At 36.5% G+C, this 21,236-nt stretch overlaps 1 protein-coding gene across 16 annotated transcripts in view; it reads left to right on the top strand.

Moving 5' to 3' along the window:
• Window positions 1-21,236, top strand: part of THEMIS (thymocyte selection associated) — a 211,154-nt gene that overhangs the window by 187,238 nt on the left and 2,680 nt on the right. For 8 of the 16 annotated variants that reach the window (XM_063621313.1, XM_055263667.2, XM_055263675.2 and 5 more), the window contains one exon: window positions 12,275-12,410. The exons of 2 other annotated variants lie outside the window; for them this stretch is intronic. In XM_063621313.1, coding sequence (XP_063477383.1) covers window positions 12,275-12,410 — 136 coding nt within the window. Of the gene's footprint in view, window positions 1-12,274; window positions 12,788-21,236 lie in introns of those variants that run through there. 6 more of the 16 variants (XM_063621294.1, XM_063621281.1, XM_063621280.1 and 3 more) reach the window with 1 other exon arrangement.

Genomic DNA, 21,236 nt, shown 5'->3' with positions numbered 1-21,236 from the left:
TAAAGTGTTTCTTGAAAAAGCCTGGAGAAATAAATTCACATATGAAATCCCCAGTGTCATTATAGACGTGTTATTGCAGCAAAGAAATTATAACCAGAGGTTTACCAAATTCTGCAGGATGTACTAAATATGCTTAATTTATAGAAGTAATGTTTTAAAAATACGGTGGCACCCTCATGATACTCTGTGAGAAGGGGAATGACTATGGCATTGTTTTGCATCATCTAAAAATTTGCTAATAATCTCATGAAAGAACACTTTTTATAAAATTAGGGATGTACTAGTATTAAGTTTTATTTTACAAAATGGTGAGCATTCAAATTTGCCTACCTCATCCAGGATAAGTGCCTGTTAGTAGCCAGGAACACACACATACACACTTGAGCTGGCCCTTTAGTTAAAAGATAAAAACATAACTTTAATAAAAGAATCATTCTATGGAGAATATTTTGAAAATGGATTGTTTTGGAATATTTTTGATGTTATATGCTTTCATTGCTGAAAACAGTGTGCAACCTATGAAGCTTCTCATGTTGTAAACCTTAAAAACATGGAAGCAAAATTTCTAAATTTTGATAAAATCTTCCAAAGAATTGCAGTGAATTTTAAACTCAATAATAAAAATATTAAATGATTAAATATATTATCTCAAATCTTCCTTCCTGCCTGCCTTCCTTCGTTCCTTCCTTCCTTCCTCCCTTCCACCCTCCCTCCTTCCTTTTTCTTCATATCTTTTTCTTTCTTTCTTTCTCTCTTTCTTTCTTTTCTTTCTTCTTTCTCTCTCTCTCTTTCTTTCGTTCTCTTCCTCCCTCCCGCCCTCCCTCCATCCTTCCCTTCTTTCCTTCCTTCCTTCCTTTTCTTTCTTTCTCTTTCTCTTCTCTTCTCTTCTCTTCTCTTTCTTTTCTTTTCTTTTCTTTTCTTTTCTTTTCTTTTCTTTTCTTTTCTTTTCTGTCTTTCCTATAGAGACAGCGTCTCTCTCTGTTGCCCAGGCCTGGAGTGCAGTGGCACAATCATAGCTCACTACAGCCTTGAACTCCTAGACTAAAGCGATCCTCCGGCCTCAGCTTCCTGAGTAGCTGGGACTACAGGCACCCACCACCACTCCTGGCTTTTTATTTATTTATTAGAAACAGGGGCTCACTATATCGCTCAGGCTTGTCTCAAACTCCTGGCCTGAAGTGATTCTCCTGCCTCAACTTACCAAAGCGCAGGGATTACAGACATGAGCCACCATGCTCAGCCAGTTTATCTTTTAAAAATAATTTGACATCAAGGTAGATAAAAATGTACCACCCATTTTTAACAAATCTGTGCAAAATTGGTAGATATTTTTGAAACATATGCATCATGACTTAGAGTGATTAACAATATACGTTTCCTGTTTGGATCCACATATCTCTGTGGCATTTCTTTTCAGTGGTGACAGCCATGAAAACTCAGTACACAAGTGAACTTAATTATAAAGCAAACAATTGAATTGCTGTATCATAAAGTGTTAAATCAAAACTTAAAAAAGTATTAAAACCATTCCATCATTTTCTCAATATATTATTAATAAATGAAATGAATTTTTGCCTTAAATATTTTAAAATAAATATTCGCATTAAAAAAAATATTTTGTTTCAACTTTACCTCTCAGAAATTTCTACTCTGAGTTTGTTTTATAATACATATGCTATATTAGTAAAGCAAATGTATACAACTACATATATGTTAGATAAATACATGTGTATAACTTTATGTTTATATACATGTATCATATTTATGTTTTACACTTAAAATTTTTATTAATAACATGCAATCGGAACGGTTTAGAGATCACTAATTTAGAAGCTGTTAGGGAAGAAAGAGAAAAGATAGTAAGAGAGATGAATGCATAAGGATCCCAGAGACAGAATACTGGAGACTGAGGGGAAAATGTCTTTTAAAAATGATGAGGTGGTTAACAGAGTTATATGCAGTAGAAAACTTACGAACCACCAGGTCTGAAAAGGCACTTTGGGATTTATGACTGATGACTAGAAAGTTGTTGGTGAAAGTATTGTTGGTCAAGTTGTGGGAACAGAAACCAGATTCTACTCTGTAAATACCCAGATAAGTGAGTGAGAGGGAACAAAAGGAACAGTAAGCAGATTGCTCTTTTTAAAGTTTGGCAGAAAAATGAATGAGGCAATGGAGGAGGAGAGTCAGAGAATACATGAGAGGTTGGAAGAATGATTGATTAAGTATGTCATGGGAAGAGTGGAGAAGAAAGGGTCATATTCCAAGGGGGAGGCACTCACATTGGAAAAAGGACTGGACATTTTGTGAGTCAGTAAGAAACAGAACAAATCAAGTGTTGTTTCTAAGGAAAGAGAAGGAGAGCTATGGGAATTGATTTCAGATGGCCACCATCTCAATGAATTAAGTGATTGAGTAACATTCTAAAATGAGGAATGCCGGATTTCCATTGTGAGCTTTGATAAAAGAGAAAAAGGCTTGAAATATCTTCCATAGACCCCTCGAAATGAAGAGAAGCAGAGATCCTTGGAAAAACTGAGCAACACTGAGGAACCACATGTCACCAGGTAACATGAATGTATGTCAGAAACAAATAGAAAATTTCAAGGTTTTTTTTCTTTTAAACCAGCAATGAGCTTGCTACCTCTGGAGATGAGTGAAGAGAGAGAGAGTGAGAGAGATCGAGAGAGAGAGAAGAAATTGGCAAAGGGAGTAGAATGGAAATTGAGGATCTGCTTTCTGATAGCCACAGTAAGAAAGTTGATAATATGCAGGTTTTAAAGCCTCTTGGGTAGGGAAACAAGTGAGGCAAGGAAGAAGCCAATAGGTAAAAATAAATGAAAAAGTGAGAGGGGCTTCAAGTGTATTTGAAGATACAAATATAATCAAATAAAAAGATGTTTTTAATTCAGATCTTTGCTCAAATATAATGAAAAATCTTCTCATTCAAATCTTTGCTCAAATGTCTAACTATCTAAAATTGCAACCCTCTTGCCCTACTCTACCTTGTCTATCCACTTCTCTGTTTCATTTTTTCCCATTGAACTCATTCTGTGTATTTTCCTGATGTATTTGTTATTGGTTCTTCCTCCCTGCCACCTCACCCCCAATCCCAACTCACTCATACAGGATGTAAATGCAAGGAAGGCAGGGAATTCTTTGCCTCTTCTTTCTTAGTACCATATCCCCAATACCTTTACCTTTGCATAGTTGTTGGTCATTGTATACTTGCTGAATGAATGAATTATCATACAACAATGGAAAGGGAATGAGTTGGTATAAATTAACTAAATCTTTATCTTTTATGTTAATATTTGAAAGCTAGTAATTTAAGCAGATAAGTCATGATGTGCAAAGTAAGTGTTACAGATGTAGTCCTCCAGCAAAACTAAAAAGCAGAAATAGTAAGAAAGAAGTTGCTTTGGGGGACTGGAAATATTGGGAGAAGAGGCTTTTGCTTTCCCTTCTAAGTCTTCTGCACTGTTTGATTTATTACAACGTGAATGTATTGCTTTGATGAAAAATAAAACCAAAACAATGCCCCCAAAAAATAAGACCTAAAGGGAAGAGCAGTGTTAGTAGCAGCAAGTGAGAGCATAGAGGAGAGTGTTAGAATCCAAGATCGTGAGGATGGAGAAATTCTGACGAACAATGAGGTCCATGTTCTGATTGTACTTTCAAGAGGTTAAAAAAGACTAAAAAGAAGTTCAACAGTGGTGTGAACATTAAGGTCTGTTGATGTCATGTTTGGAGAGGGAAAGCAAACCAGAGAACATGAGCTAGAGGCCATTCTGAGCAAAATGGAGAAGGATCCTGAAGATGAAGGGCCATGCCTGGGTCTATAGAAATTTCGAAAAGGTGTTGGTTGGTGGTGCCAGACAATGCCTTAAAAGGGGGATCAGAAATAGGGCTTGTGAATTGGAGGAGGTCAGAAGAGCAGCCTTTATGGGAAGGGGTTTCAAAGAAATGTTGCCAGGCTTAAGTTGAGCTGAGGAGATAGAAAGCAGGCTCCAAGGACCACATCCTATGTGGAGCACCTATTCACAACACAGCACGCATTTTATATTTTAGCAACACTTTGGTAGCAAGAATGCCATTTGATAATTTATATACAGTAATTTGAAGGCTTGAAGAAATAGTGAGATGAGTCATACTCATCAAAATCATTTCTAGCTCAAATAATAATACAGCAATGTTTTAAATCAGATTGCCAGGACATAATACCCTTTAAAGACTCATGTGAAAGCCTGTATTTTAATACCCAGAAGGCTAAGATGATTTCAAAGGTAATTTTTAAGAAATGAATTGAAAATAATTTTCCTAGATACAGACAGACCTATTATAAAGTACACCACAGTTCCCATCTGTCATCTGCAGCAACTGTCGCCCTGCTGGACACTGTTCAAATGCTATTCATATGTCCACTAATTCAAAACTAATTTCACCAAAAGCTCATCTAACAAAAAATGTGTCACATAGTTGATTCCACTGTAATTTCTGTTTTCATAATTTAAAATAAGATTAATTTTCCTGCCCTTTGGCCACAGATTACACTTACAGACTCTAAGAGTTATGATTTCCCATTAAAATAGGAGCTATGAAAGTTATGACAATAATCATGCAAATTAATTACTTCCAAATTTTCAGGAAGACAAAATAAGGAAGAAGATTTATCTCTACACAAAGAGCTACTCCAGTGTGCATTACATCAGCATTTTGAGTAAGCCAACTTCGGCATTTTGAAGAGGAGGCACTTGCCATAGCGTCTCTAAAATCGCAAATTATTTTGCATGCATGATTGTCCAATATCTGGAGTGACAAGGCTAACATCTTTGAGGGTAGAAGGAATTTTTGTTTATCTCCTTAAGAATAGTAATTGTACAGATTAGCTGTCTATTCAGTTCTCATTTTAAAGTCAGAAGTGTTGGCTAAGCATTGCTTCAAATCTTCATTTCATCTTTGGCTAAATTCACAGAACATTAGAGTAGCAAGAAGCACATTGATTTGAGCTTGATGGAAGTATGTGAAGAGGTTCTCCACCTAAGTATTGTAGATGAAAATTCTTCAACTCATTTCAATCAAAGTGTGTGATTATATTGGGTTCTTCCCGCATCCATGAACTAGGATTTGATTTTTTCCAAGAGAGTGATTAAATCAACATAAATCAAGATGGTGGGACTTCTAGATATCAAATTACCTAGATCCCAGTTTTCATCAGGGAAAATAGAGGAAGATGCAAGTGAAATCAATATCTCAAATATGAGTACTGTTAATCTCTTTCTTTAATGCTTGATATATTCTTGAAACATAACTTGAAAGTGAAGTATAAAATAATCTTAATAGTAATGAAGAATTTCTTTCCCACAGGACACAGTAAGATCTTTGATATATTATATGTGAGACGATTTCTAATCAGTTAGAGCAAGGGTGGTTTTTTTGGGTCTGGTCCCAGCCAGTCCAGGAAGAAGAGGTCTTTGTAGGATTGAGATGGGGTGCTGTCTTCTCTTATTAGAGCAACTAGGGAAATAGATTCAGGCATCTTTCTTTTCCGTAGGCCTACTGTCTGTCCTCCGACCCAAGAAAAGTTCAAGGTAGACACCAACTATTTTAAATGTCTGACTTTCTGGAGGTACTCGGAATAAGCACAGAAGAAAGATTCTGTCCCTCTTGTTAACCACTATTGGGCCCAAGAATGTCTTAGTGTTAAGCCACACGCAAACACCTGTGACTGCTGGTGAAGTTCCTGATCAACTGCCAGCCCAGACCAAGCCAGCAAGGTCACATTTGAATAAGAGAGTGTGAATGGTCCAGGGAGGAGGAGCACTAGCCAAGGAGGGTAAGTGATGCCAGCAAGGACTCTCACCTGGGAAGGTCACAGCCTAAAGGTCCAGGAGGAGCAGGAAAGGGGAAGTGAGCTTCTGATGAGCTGATGAACCAAGGCCTGCCAAACACAGACTTGAGCAAACCCTCTGTAAACAACATAAGGCTGCAAGGGACAGGAAAGTGTCAAAAGATAGCATGTCTTTGGGATAGGGCTGAACAAGCTCAGAAGCATCTTTTTGAATTGGTATAAAGAAGACATTCTGTGCAGAAAGGGCAGTTTGAGTATGTATGGATCATTGTAGGAAACCTCAGAATATTGCCCAAAAGAGATGACTGTCTCTATGGATGATCAGTTTTAGATTATTTTTCACAGTTTATATTCTTGCTTTTTAAAAAAATATTTGCCTCTATTATATTATGGACCTTTATAACGCACAATGATGAATTAATTAGTTTTTATAAAAAACACTTGATCATCTTCTAAATTATTTATGGTGATTCAACTATATAACAAACAGAAGAGAACACACTCACAGACACACACACAAGCAGTAGGAGACAGATTACATACAGAATGCTTTTCTAGAATGATAGTTTGCATATCCCCAGCAAGCCTGTATTTGATGTGATTTGATTTTTATTCTCTTTTATTTATGTATAGTCTCTGAATTATTGTCATTGTTCTTATTTTAAGTAGAATTTAATTCTCTGGAAAAAAGTTAGTTAATGAGAGATTTCTTCTCAAATATCACTTGAAATTTCTTCACTTAAGTGTACTTTCTGAAGTGAAAAAGTATAGGCAGTGGAAAGTAGCAGTGTTTATATAAGCAGAGAGGGAGGTTGCTTTTTTTAGTCAGGAGAGGATTGATTTTTTTACAAAATAAAAAGTAAAGTACATTATCTAGGATACTTCATGTTGCTTTAAATATGAGTGATGTTTAGTCCCTGGCTAAGAGAGGTCCTTTGTAGCTCTCTAAGGAAAAACAAACCCATTTGCCCTTGGGGAGAAGGGGCATAAATAAATACAATCATGAACTAGGAATCTCAATAAATTGAAAAAGTATGATTTTACTCAACAGCTTGGCCTTAGGTATGAGATGAAAGATAGATATGAAGAGCTCTTTCCAATTTTTTTTTGTGAACATCTTGGTTAGATTTTTGGTAATATTTATTTGCTCCTTTGTTTGTGAGACAAATATTCAGTACATTATAATTGCATCATTACCTTTAGCAGGAACATTAAAAACAACATGCAAAATAGAAGCCAAGAATAACATAAAAATAATTTAATAGTCATTTCAAATTAGCAGACAGGATTGTAATGATTCATTTCTAATAACAAGTTAAATGAAAATTACATAGAATAAACAGAATCTTATTTTTAAAGTACAACTACAGCGTGGTCACAGAGGCCTGATGCATGGCAGTTCAAATTTATCTATGTTCCTCTCCATTCTTTGCAAACATTTTAATGTTCCCATTTTCCTCTGGACCCAACCTTCAGGTTGAAGACATGACATCACAGAAGCAGGACCTGACAGAGGATTTTATTTCTCCAGCTGTTGTCAGGCCACATTCTCATGCCTAGGGTAATAGGGGCCACTGTGTTTAGAAACTTCGTTCTCAATTCTCACTTTCTCTAACATAAGAATTCTCAGATTTATAACTTCCATAGACAGTTGACTGATGTAATTTGATTCAGAGCTATATGGGATACTGTATGAATACAGTTCTGCATGATTTCAGTAATGAGTTTATTTAAAAGCACAGGATTTGAATTACATATTTTTTATGGATAAAACAAGATAAAATTTAATTGCATTTTATCTACCTATATAATGATAAGCAGTACTGTTAGGAGTGATGATACACACAAACTTGCTTATGCATGTGAGTGTGACTATACAGTGGACATTGATAACTGGCTAAAGAAAAAGTCATAAAAATTAAGCCATGTTTTATTCATGAATTTTCCTATTTATTTAATATGTAGTTATTTAATGCCTACTATATTTAAAACTCTGAGATAAGAGCTCAAGACAGTGAACAGGGCATGCATAGTTTTTACTTTCAGGGAGTTTTATTTTAGCCAGGGAGATAGACATTAAACATGAAAACAGCTATTATTTGATTGTAATTATAAAGATTGCATTACAGTAGAAGTACAAGATGCACAAAGACTAGAAAATAGGGCACTGGCTAAGGTTTATATAGTGAGTGACACTTGCAGGAACCCAAGACTTCATAATATTAAGGCAGAAATTTTACTAAGAATGTCCTAGGCAAACAGAATAGACAAGCCTTCAGATAGGAAGGAAGAGTGATGAGATTGTGGATCTGAAAGGACATTAGAATTAGAGTCCAGAGTGCTTACTAAGGCATGCAAGCTCCTGCCTCTCTACACCTCATCTCATTTCATAAATCTCTACCTCCCCGCTGGAGTCATAAACATACAGGTGGTAGATCAAGCCACATGATTGCTGAAATTATCTAGGAATGGAAAAAGAAAACTGGGAGAATAACAGAAACTTGAGACCTCTTGACACTCAATGTTTGGGTAAAGAAGGATACTCCAGCAAAGCAGATTAAGAATAAGCACTCAGAGTGGAAGGAGGAACATCAGAAGCCAAAAGAAGGAGGTGACCAGATATGTCAGATGCTGCTGAGAGGTAAAACAGGTTGAAGTCTGGCAGGTTATTGGCCAGATTGAAGTTTCTGAGCAGAAATGGATGCTGGATAGAGAAGAAAGGAAAAAGAGCAAGGGGGTGATGGATATAGAGAAAGTAGAGGGATCAGTGGATCTCAGATCCCAGTGAGGTCCACAAATAGCCTTGGCAGAAACTGGAAAAAGCAGTCTTGGAGATTTGGCTGGAGTGGAGAGAATAAACTTGAGGATAGGAGATGAAGTGAAAGAGGAACATACTTAATATTAGAGGTGGAAACATTTCAGCTTATGATAGACTTCAGATGTGATCTTGGGACTGAAAGCATGAGGTAGAAAAAATGAGAAGTTCATTTGTAGTAAGGAGATCCAGGGATGAATAGGATAGAATGTTTATGTAGATACGGATATTGTCCAAGATCATGGTGATGCTGAGGCTAGAAAAGACAACAGTCCAGGTGTCAAAGCCTTTTTATGAAAAATGCATGGATATTAGTAGATAGATGATACCAACAAGAAGGGAAATGGCACATAGCTAGACGATGGGAATATCAAAGTAGCAGACATGTTTTGCAAGGAGGTAAGGTTGCAACGGACAACACTCAAGGAAGGGGATAGTCCACTTAAGGGTAACAGGGATGAGGAAGAATAAGCAGCCAGTATCATTCACAGAAGAGGAGGTGTCTTCAAAGAAGAATGAGATTTTAGTCAGAGTAAGAAGGTAGAGACAATATTCAGAAAAGAAGTTGAACAGGTAGTGAAGTTTGCAAACCATAAAGCAAAGTCATCAAGGCACAGTGGAAGAATTTGAGAGGTAGGAAAGGGGAGAGGGAAGAGAGAGAATTGAGGGTTAGTGGAGGGCAGTTGGGCAATTAAGAATGAAACACTGTAGGAATTTTATTGTAGCAGAAAAGAGATGCCAGGGTATAATGTGCAGACCCAGGGAACTAGAAGGAGGGGCTAAGTAAACAAGGAATAGGGAGTGTGGCAGGGTCAGTAACTTAAGAGACACCTACCTCCCTTTATGTTAGGACCTGGGAACCGCAGCCTAGCTATAATATGTAACGTAAAAGAGAAGTTGGAAAATCTGACAGGGCTTGCTTAAGAAGAGACTCCACTGTGGAAACTGTTTTCAGGAAAATGAGGCTCTTAGTTACTGAAACACTAGTATGTTTATAAAATGTCCAATGTGCCAGAGGTTTGCACCAGGAAGCACAGGACCTTTATAATACAGAACCTATTCTGATCAAGGGGCTATTTTCTCTCTCAGGCTTTCACAACAATCCTTTCCTGAGTAAATAAACTCAGCATTTCTTTTATTTTCAGTCTGGAATATATTAGAATATACATAACTTGCATGAATTCTTGACTTTCCCTCAATGTTTTAATATTTTCAATTGAATTTGGTATGAACAAACATGAAGCTTATTCCTTCTTTAATCTATTGCATTTCTCAGTTCTGAGAAACTATGATTTAATACTCATGTCACAACTTGAAATAATAATATACTTTTCAAAGGTATGTAATTCAGAATCAGGAAAGTAGTTGGATGCTGAAATCTGCTTCTTTCCAAAAACTACATGATAATAGAGGCCTGACAATAAATTTTAAAAATTACAGTGATGGGCTTATATTTTTGTGGGCTGTGGAGGAGCTAAAAATAAACAAGCAGGGTGGTTTAGTTCTAGTTAATACCAACATCCAAACTGATCTTTTGAGCTGTCTTTTGTAGTATTGCTAAGATCCCTTCCTTTTCCATTAGAAAACGAATTTGAGAAATATCTACAAATGACTTACCACACTCTATTTTAATTATCTGCATAAACAATGTAAGAAATTGTGTCTGAATAATTTGGAGTCTGAGAGAATGTCATGTTATATTTGTATTCTCACACCACATCCATTATCTGGGATACTATAGATAGATGGTGGTTGAATGTACCAGTTATCTGTCAGCATACAATGCTGCATAACCACCGGAAAAACATAATGGCATACAACCAAAATCACATTGATTTTGCTCATGAAGCTGTGGAATTCAGCTGACTTGAGCTGGTCTCAGATGATCTAGACTGGTTTCACCCAAACGTCTGGGGCTCCTCTGGCTGTTGGTTGCTTCAGCTTGGACAACTGGGGTGACCTAACTCTGCCCATCTGATGTTCAATCTGCGGCCAGCTAGTCTAGGCATAGCCTCATGGCATAGTGGAAGTTAAGGAATGAGCAAAAACAATTGTGCAAGCCTCTTTCAAGCCTCTGTGTCAATATCTTATTGGGCCAGAAGAAGCTACACTGATAGGCCAAAAGTCAGAGTAGGAGGGCACTGCAAAATTCTATAGAAAGGACATGGATACAGAGAGGGGTGAAGAGTGAGGGCTATCCGTACATCCAGTCCACCACATTAAAAATCTTAAGAAATCAATCATGAAGAACACTGTCCAAGGTTCAGGTTTCATATCATAAGGCTCAGCACTGTTCATTTTGTTAACTCAAGTGAATTCTTTAATCATTCTAAAGCCTAATTTCCTTATTGGCCTTTCTCAAGCTTTAAAAGTGGTTGATTTTATAAATTCAAGCTTTTAATGAATTTCATGCAATATATGGTCTACAGGAGAAATTTTACAGGAAAGTTGTCCATTATACTATCCTTTAGTGAGCCAACGTGGCTAGTCCGAATGGCCATAATTGATTAGCTAATATTGACCCTGAGAATCTTCACATATTCTGTAATCTTTTTTTTTTTTTTTTTTTTTGAGACTGAGTCTCGCTCTGTCGCCCAGGCTGGAGTGCAGTAGCGCAATCTCGGCTCACTGCAAGCTCCGCCTCCCGGGTTCACGCCATTCTCCTGCCTCAGCCTCTCCGAGTAGCTGGGACTACAGGCTCCCACCACCACGCCCGGCTAATTTTTTTGTATTTTTAGTAGAGACGGGGTTTCATCGTGGTCTCGATCTCCTGACCTCGTGATCCGCCTGCCTCGGCCTCCCAAAGTGCTGGGATTACAAGCGTGAGCCACCGCGCCCAGCCATATTCTGTAATCTTATTCAAACTGACAAACTTCTAGTCTGGACTTGGGTATGAATTAATTAAGTGCTGGAAGCTTAATCTCCAATTGAAGTCTTCACTTTTTGTTCCCATCTGATGATTCTTTTGAAGCATACAGTGTGTCAGTATAATGTCAAATGCTGTGACATCTCTTACATGTGAGATGAGTTACAGGGACCATTGATGCTGTGCCTTAATAATTCATTGTTATGATGAATTATTACTCTGAAATTGACTAAAGGAGCTTTGTCAAATTTGCATAATGCTGATAAAAAATGTGGTTTAATTTATGGTAGATGTTATGATTTGTTTTATATAGAGAGTACAGATGATACAGAAATGAAATCTGCTTTTGATTATATAATATGTAATTATGTAATATATAATGAAGTGCTGGATTAGTTAACTATAAGAATAAAAACTAAGTAAAAATGTTCTAAATGAAAAATGTTTTATAAGCTTCACAAGAAGAAAGTAATATACACAAATGGTCTTTGAAGATGGTTTTCTATGCCTAAAATGACTTCTTATTCTAGTTACTTAGATTGCTTCAAAAATTGTACACCTCAGTTTCCAAAATATATTGATGAACGTATAATTTGTAGCTTGCTTTGACATGTCAAATGTTCTGTTTCAGACATACAGAAATGAATTGTCATGTGATAAATCTTTCATATCTCTGCGAAGCATTTATTTTGGACTGATAATTTACTTGTGAAATCAATCACTCTGACCCATGTCATTTCAGCGTCATCACGTAGACATAACCAAGAAACCTCACCCAAATCAAGCTGGCCTGGATTCAAAAGTACTGGTTGGTAGTCAGAATGATTTGGTGAATGAAGAGAAAGAAAGGCGCAACCGTGGGGCCACAGCAGTAGCAGGTACTTACGTGACTATAGGTCAGTTAAACCACGGTGGTTTAACTGTCCACATGACAAAGGTGCAATGGACAGATTCTTACTATTATTTTATTTGGAATATATGACTCAGCCCAAGTGATCACCCTGCTCTGCCAATCACACTGAAATGAAGTTTTATGTGAAGCATGATATTGAACACTCACAATAATAATAGTAATGTTTATTGTTTTCCATTATTAGATTTTTCACCTCATTTATGGTTTTCATGGCAATGAAATATTTCAAGATTGCTTGTATTGTTGTGATAATAATATTTTGATATTTTTCCTAGAACAATGAACAAGAATAATTACTGTCTTGAAAAGAGGTTAAAATAAATGAGATGTTTTAAATTTAAAGAAGTGTCAGATAAGTCACTGAATGCAAGCTTGAATTATGATGGTTTAGTTTGTAGAGATTGTGATCTGATATTTTTCATCTCTACTGAGTGCAAAACAAAAGCAAACGGACTTGTGGAGGAGTTGATAGCATTCAATTAAGCTACCCAGACTAACTTCCATATGGCAGAAATTTGGGATGAGCTAGCAAGGGAAATAAGAAGTTTGTTTCTTGCCAATATTTTAGACACACCAAACCCCCTCAATTTCTATTACACTTTATCTTTGAAACTTCACATTTAGTTCATACAAAAATTGAAACTGTAATTATTCTTAAGCATTCGATTTGCTCCTTTCTCCTCCTTATTTGGTTTTGTAGCTAGCACACTTTCTTCACCAAGGACATATAAAAGTCAAAATACTAGATAAAGTCTCTGAAGTGTTTCTGCTCCAAACGCTGTCTGCACAATCTGGGTTCTTTCATGTAGTTAGCTTACTGGCTTCTGACACTCTTATAAAAACGTCCCATAGAGCTTTCCTTATTACCTTTTCATTGACTCTCTCCGAGTGAGAAAAATGAAATTCTGTAAAGGGCTTTGAAAATCATGCATATTGCAATTCCTCCAAATTTCTAATACTAATCAAGTATGACTATAAGAGAAACAACCACTGCAGTGAAAATTGCTGCAGCGCATTGAGTCTCAAGCCATTATTAATTCATTGGAACTTGTTTTTTTTTTTTTCTTTCTTTAAGATTGTGGATTCTAAAAAGTACCAGAGAACACAATTCCTGAGATCAAAGTTTTTGTTTCAATCAGAGGGAAACGTTATCTAATCTTCTCTTGTATGTGAATCTTTCTGGGATGGTACAGCAGTAGTTCCAGCTTTGTGCCTTGAGTGAGTAGTACAGTGTATGTTACAGACCAGAGCAGCACCTGCTTTGAACATATTACTTATAAGTGATGATTTTAGGGACAAAGATGACCTGGAATTAAAGCAGTGATTCTAGGCAAGTGAGACCCCCTAACTTCATTCAAGAGAGTAAAATGGAATCTCCTTTCTTAGAACAATTTGATTTTAACATGCATTTATTTAGAGATTACCCAGTATGAACATCTTGGCAATATTTTTATTTGCTTTCCCATTTGTAAATGCAATAATTACAGTCTTTCTTCCTTATGGATTGTAATTGTGTGATAATTCTATATATAAAAATACAAAAGTAGAGTAGAGCAAAAATATAATTTTTCAAACTTAATTTTCATCTTATATAATATAGTATATGTTCTTCATTTCCAAAAAAAAGACTCAATGGAGCCATACTTAACATTTACCACACTTCACATGGACAGCTCATGGAATATGTAGTAGCCTTCTTTGAGTTCAGGATGGGTAGAGTAGGCCTTTTCTGAGCTTTCTCCTCTTTCTAATGCTTAGACATAAGTCAGTCATTTCCTAAATTCTCTTTGACGAGAGTAACAGTTGGAGAGACTTTGTAGCATATCACCGACTTAAAAAAAAAAAAAAAAAAAAAGCTTAACTAAGATGGAGTGCTGCTTTGCTTTTCTAATGTTGCTCTTTCAGGATACCCAGTTAAATGGGGTGGAACATTTTCAAATATGTATCTAACAATTGTACTAAGGAAATTAGTTATCTTGGTATTCAATGTCAACAACTGAAATTTTGCTGTGAATGACTGAACACGAATTGTGTAATAAGACTCCATTCCAGCCAAGAGTACAGTAAACCCTCACTCAGGATCAGTGCTGCCAGCCACTGATGTCTTCACTAAGAAACGGATGAAAACATTTCACCAGATTCTAGATGACCTTCTTCTGTGGGTCCTTGATTCACTCTTGTTGCTTAGTGATGCCCATGCCTTATTTTAAGAACATTATTATTAATTCTACGTGTTATTTTATCCATAAATTACTAAAAAAAAGTTCTCTGAAAGTAGGATGATTAAGTGATAGAATGATAAAGTGCAGACCTTCAGAGGGTGCACTGAGATTTCTGGGTTTACGTTTTGGTTCCCCCGATGGTAGCTATGTACCATGAGCGATTTGTTATTTAAGACTATTCCTTTATTTGTAAAATTGAGTTACTAGTAGTGCTATACCATGGGCTTTTTATTTTTGAAGATTATATTAGATCAAATAGGTAAAAGTTAGTATAGTACATAGTAAACTACAATGAAGTCAAGCTATAATAATTAACTACTGAATCTTTATGAATTGATTGCTAAGGAAAACTGTTTTCCTACGATATGCTCTGTAAATTGCTGGCTGTGGCCACTTGATGTTATGGATCTTTCAGTCTCTGAGTTTCTGTCTGCATTTTTTGCCTTTGAGAGCAGTATGCTCTTGGAAATGTTATAGCCTTTGTGAATGCTATGAACATTGGAGGGGATGAGAAACCCTCTTTGGTAATGTCACTGATTCCACAGAGTAAAAGAAACACTCAAATTTTGTAGAGACACGGATGCCCTGACGCTCTCTAATGGACTTTTTCCCCATCTTACCTCAGCAGCAATAGCTAAGGAGGAGCACAGGGCTTCAATGTTTATTCAGCTTAAGGTCTATTTTTAGTAATAACATGTGTTAAGTGGAAATGTTTTCATTGAACTATTTGTTGCATCCAGTTCCCTGGGTTGATTTACATGTGCAAAGTTGATTGGGAAGTGCTCTCAGGAACAGTACTTGAGGCAGAGTCCCAGAAGCAGGTCTGAGCAGAGGGAAAAATTGAATCACGATACAGTCACAACAAAGACCTCAACTGATCCCGTAGGGAGCTCTGGACCTGGCGTGGTTCTTTAGGGTTGTCCTGAATTAGGGGGTGGGAAACAGACTTTATACCCCCTGCATCAAACAATCATTGGATGCAGCTGTCCCTGAGAAGGGTCTGTGGTTATGGGCAATGTGGCTTTTTTCAGCCAAGGGCACAGCCATTTGGTACAAGAGGATGATTATTTAGTTCTGAGGAGGATCTGATTATTATGTGGGTCACTCATTAATTGCTGCCATTGCTTCCGGTTATCTTCCTGGCTAAACAGGGGGCCATTTTCCTTATTCCTCCTTATGTCTCTCTAGAAACTCAAATCATTGCCAGGAAGGATGACCTTTTAAATATGCTTATTCGTTTTTGTCCTACGTAAACATAAATGTTTTCTAATGAGCAAATGTTATACTCTCCTGATCCATATTTTCTAATGTAATTTTCTTCCTATTGTAGCTTTGTCTATGTTCTTTGAATTTTCCCTACAACTTTACACTAAATCTGTGTCACTGCTTGTCCTTCATAAATTAGACTAGTCAAGTAGTAAGACAACCCTGGGCTAGAAAATGAAACCCACGGCACTCCAAGTTTGAGTCCCAGTTCTGCCACAACCTGGATGCATAGCCTTTCAGAAGCCATTTCATTTCTCTGAGCTTGACTTTCTCCATCAAAATAGTGGGTATACCAGATAATCTGTATGCCCTGTCAGTTCTGAAAGCCTGTGATCCTATGGCTTACTCTGAGTTAGAGCATTGAAATTGTTGGACTCAAACGGTCTTATTTCTAAGTGAGACTCACATACAGGTGATTCACCCCATCTAAGATCCTACCTAATTTGGGAATTTAAACAGGTCAGAAAAAAAACAAACTCCCTGGGAAAGCTCTCCTCTTAGGCCAAGGTGGAAGCTAGAGAATAAAGAATGATTCTGTAGCTTTAGTTTGATCTAAATGTTTAGTGTAAACTTCAGATCCTATTTGTATCGTGGAAAATAAAACATAAGTAGTTTCCTATCAGGACCACTTTGAGGATTAGAGAAGTCAGAGGTTCTATATTAAAGACCTTAATTGAAAGGCTGATTATATGGGATCAAGAGGTAGGTAGTTTAGATCATAAAACACATTGTTGTTTCTTAATTTTAATGAAGAAACACCTCAATAATTCAATGTTATCCTAAGTAGTGTTCTAAGTGCAAAAATTACTTTTATTCCGAAGTCTAGAAAACCTGTTATTTAAAATATTGTATAATTTTCAACTGATGATTTAAAAATCTGTCCTTTCATCTTTATATTTAACATCAATGCAGATTTCTTATAATATAAACAAAATAATGATATTAGTAGAATTTATTTTACACTTCTAGATAAGGCTATTTTAGTTTGGAAATACTGACACCCTAAAGAAAAATGTTATAAGATTGCTCTTCATTTTATAGCAACCTATCTCCCTCTTCTCAGAAGATTTAAATGTTTAAGAATGTGCTGCAAGGAGAACCCACAGTCATTTCATTCTTTGAACAATTCTGAAATATCATTTCCTATTAGGAAGTTGTGTGAGCACTGACAACCTGGCCCCTCTTCTTCCCTAGAGATTAATTTATTTCCTGCAGTGCTTGCTCTTCATGGAAATCTTACTTGTAAGCGTTCACCAATGGGAGATCTCATCAGCAGAATGCTAATTATGAAAGCAAACCCGTGTGCCATATTGAGAGGGAAAAACAGTTCTCTAGGCAAAGCAACCTTTTTCTTGTCTTTTTACTCTGCTCTCTGCTCCATCTATGATTGAACAGAAATATTAACCCCTGGGAAACTATTCCATGAGGTGCTGGATGGTAGAAAGTGCAAGTTTTGCAATGAGACGGACCGAAGACTAAGCTCTAATTCAAAGAATGTCACATTTGTTTGTGATTTTGTTTTCTTATCTTTAAAATTAGAATAAAAATACTTATCTTACAAGAAAGTTCTTGTGCTTTAAAATATCGCTTAATGTGTATGTTAAAAATACATATTCTTGGGATCTATTCTCTAGAGCAGAGTTGGAAAACAATCATGGCCTATGGGTAAAATATTAATAGGTCCCATTGCCTGATTTTTTATGGCTGGGGAGCCGGGAATGTTTGATTTTTCATTTTCAAATGTTAAAGAATATTTAAAAATAGTATTTTAACATGTGAAAATTTTATAAAATTCAAATTGTAATGTCCATGAATAAAGTTTTATTGGAACACATCTACACTTATTTAAACATTGTCTATGACTGCTTTAGCGTTCTATCAGGACGGTCAAGTAATGGTAACAGATATTTACTGTCTAGCCCTTTAGGGAAAAAGTATGATTCAGGTATACCACGGGGATGTGTTTCAATGTATCTCAGGTGAGTCTGCTGTAGGGGTTCTATGGATCACACTTTGAAAAATAATGCACTAGAAGAATTGTGAACAACCTTTCGCTTCTTCTCACTTATCACACCCACTCTACCAGAAAGTCTGATTGGCTTTATCTTCAAAGAACATCTGGAATACGCCCATTTTTTCTTTCCATGGCTACTGCTACCAACCAAGTCTAAGCTATCTGCTGCTATCAACCACTGTCTGTCATCCAGATTCTTGCACTTGCTTTCTCACTAGTCTATTTGCTCCTACACGTGGCCCATAGTGTCCATTCCCAACACAACAGCCAGAGTAAGTGTATAATAATCTTAAGTCAGATTGTGTAACTCCTCTCTTCAATATCCTCCAGTGGCCTCTCTACTTCTCCTTTCTCACTACTCTGGATATGTTGGCCTCATAGCTGTTTCTCAAAAACCCTAGGAGAGCTCCATCCTCAAGGCTGGCACAGACTATTTTATCTAAATGCCATAATCTTTCCCCAGAGATCCAAGTGGCTTTCAGATTCACTTCCTTTAGGTCTTCATTCAATGGTTACCTTCTTAGTGATCACCTTATTTTAAAATTATAACCCTTCTGTCTGGCACTATCTGCCTCCTTTGTGCTCTCTAACATATTTTGCAGTGTCCTTTTTATTTTGATTATTGGTCACCTACTCCACATAATGTCACTATGAAGGCAGGGATTTTTATCAGTTTGCTCTATCCTTAGGTTATAGGAAAGTGTCTGGTTCATAAAAGGTTCACAGTAAGTATTTCTTGAATACAAAAATGAACCCCAGACTCCTATCTTGTGCTTGACAGATTATGTGTGGATTCTATCAAACATTTTCTGTATGCAAAAACAGTTGCTGGAGTACAAATAGAAGACTCATCTCTGAAACGTGATACAATACTCACTTAATCACTTCAAATGAGAGGGGAAATAAAGCAGCTATTAACTTGTATTATTTGTTTGTTCAGTCTCAGCCAACAATTTGATGACAAAAGATACAAAGGAAAGGGAATTAATGATGGGTACACATATGAAAACATGAATGAAAATCCAGTTGAAACTGTTCAGAAGAGACTCCAAGAAACCACAATTAAGTTGCATCCTAAAAGAGGTAGATGGTTCATGGCAGGTTTGAGTGTTCACCATCACATTGAGCAATTTCAGGGGACTGGCACTCAAAGTTTCCCAAAAGAAAAGTGAAAAGGGAATAGCTTTCCTTCAAATTAACACTTTAGGAAACATCAGGTTTATAAGAGAATGTAAATTACTTTTAGACATACTTCAGCTTGATTCCTCCAAAATATGAGGAAACTGAAATTTTCTCTCACTTTAACCTTCTTATTCTAATAATTACCCATGTAATTTTACACTTAAAACTCCATTTTGTAAGTTATTATTAAAAAGATGTAATTCTGACCATTGAAGGACACTTCTTTAGCCTGTATTTTTGAGAAAGAAAAGCAAAATGAAACTCCATCCTATGTCTACTCTTCTATGAATGAAATAGTTTACTTGATCTCCAAGGAAGCTTGTCTACATGATTCCAAATACCTCAGTTAATCTGATCAACTGAGTAACTGGTTCAGTGAATATCCATTTCAACATGAGAATCATCACGTCTTTATTGAACTTGTGATATTTCCAAAAGGAATAGGTGAATGCCAAAAAGATAAAGACTTTAAATCAATTTGGATTTTAAAACCTAAATTATTGTCAGAAAAAACAGTTCTTGCACATTTTGAGATTCCTTAAAGGTAGTATGCAAGAAACACAGTTTCTATTCAATGTGGAATCTCCTGCTCTGTCAACTAGAGCTTGCCACCAGAGCATAGATGTAATTTAGAGGACCACTGCACTGGGTGAAGATTGGGTTAGATCAGGCAGGGTGAGCTGACGTATAAGGTCTCTTCTAAAACTAAGATTGTTTAAATCCCAGTTTTTTATTTGAAAATAATCTAATTATTTTAATTATCTCAACTCCCATTTTTCTGCTTAACTGCATACTATCGTAAATCAGCTTATTGGCAAGTGAGAGTTAGACTAATAACTGTCAAGATGACAGATTGAACTTTCAAACTGCATGCTTATAATAGTTTTATGTGACTCTGAGATGGCAATGGCAAGTAATATTTCTGTAGCACTTTACATTTTACAAAGTAATTGCAAGCTCATTATTTCATCTGATATTTCCTCAACTCTCTATGATTCAGTTATTATAATGAAAACTTATCCACTGATAAGGAAATGGAATTCAGAGATTCCTCAAAATACACAGCCAGTTAAGTTGTAGACTCAGGAATCAGACTTAGGTCTTCAGATTCCAATTCTCTGTACTACAATTCATTTATTTCATTTTCCTTCATCCCATCCCCCTGCTCCCTAAGAAAAGCAGCACTGTAAGGAAGAAATATTGCTGTTATTCCTTTTTATAGATAAAGTCACAAAGATAGTAAATGATAGAGGTGGGAATTAAATCTGGGCATACTGCCTAAAAATCTTGTGTTCTTATATCTAAAATGTATATTCTACAGTGTGTGGTTTTATTACTGTTTGTCATATAAGGAAGATCTAAAAAGCTAAAGGCAGCCTTTGAGGACAGTGAATCATGAGGACAGGGAAGGAAATCTAGGCGAGTATGCAGTACAGGTTCTCTTCACCATCAACCCACTGACCACTCCAGCTCCCAGTCCCAGTTAACATTGATGGAAATGTTGACAGACGAAAGTAAATTCAGACGACTAGGGGAATTAACATGGTATGTGGAGAAATCTCTCCTTTCTCCTTTGACATTACCTTTCTTCTTTCTCAATTAGTCTGTGACCTCCTCAGGAGCCACGAAACTGCATATTTTGTTTCTGTGTTTCACACACATCATGAAAATCACTGAGATAGTGAGATAATTTTAGTCTTTTTACATTTATTGACATATTCTATCTTTGCAACTATTCCATTCAATAAGCATTATTCTCCTCCTTCTCCTTCTCCTTTAAAAAAAATGAGAAAATGAGGCATATAAAGGTTAGTAACCTAAAGTAAATTACTTTAGGTTATACAGCTGGTGTGACAGAAAAATAATTCAAACAAGAAGGAAGCAGGAAGAAAAAAAGAAGAAAGTGAGGGAAAGTGGGAGAGGGGAAGAAGGGGAGGAAAACAAATGGAAGGAAGGAGGAAGGAAGGAAGGAAGGAAGGAAGGAAGGAAGGAAGGAAGGAAGGAAGGAAGGAAGGAAGGGGAGAAAGAAGGGAGGGAGGGAGGAAAGGAGGGAAGGAGGGAGGCAGGCAGTTATAGGCTATTGAGTGCTCAGAAGGAAGACCAACAG

The sequence above is a fragment of the Symphalangus syndactylus genome, chromosome 2 (assembly GCF_028878055.3).
Source record: "Symphalangus syndactylus isolate Jambi chromosome 2, NHGRI_mSymSyn1-v2.1_pri, whole genome shotgun sequence".
NCBI lineage: Eukaryota > Metazoa > Chordata > Mammalia > Primates > Hylobatidae > Symphalangus > Symphalangus syndactylus.
Note: the sequence above shows the minus strand (reverse complement) of the source record. Positions and strands in the feature narration are given on the sequence as shown.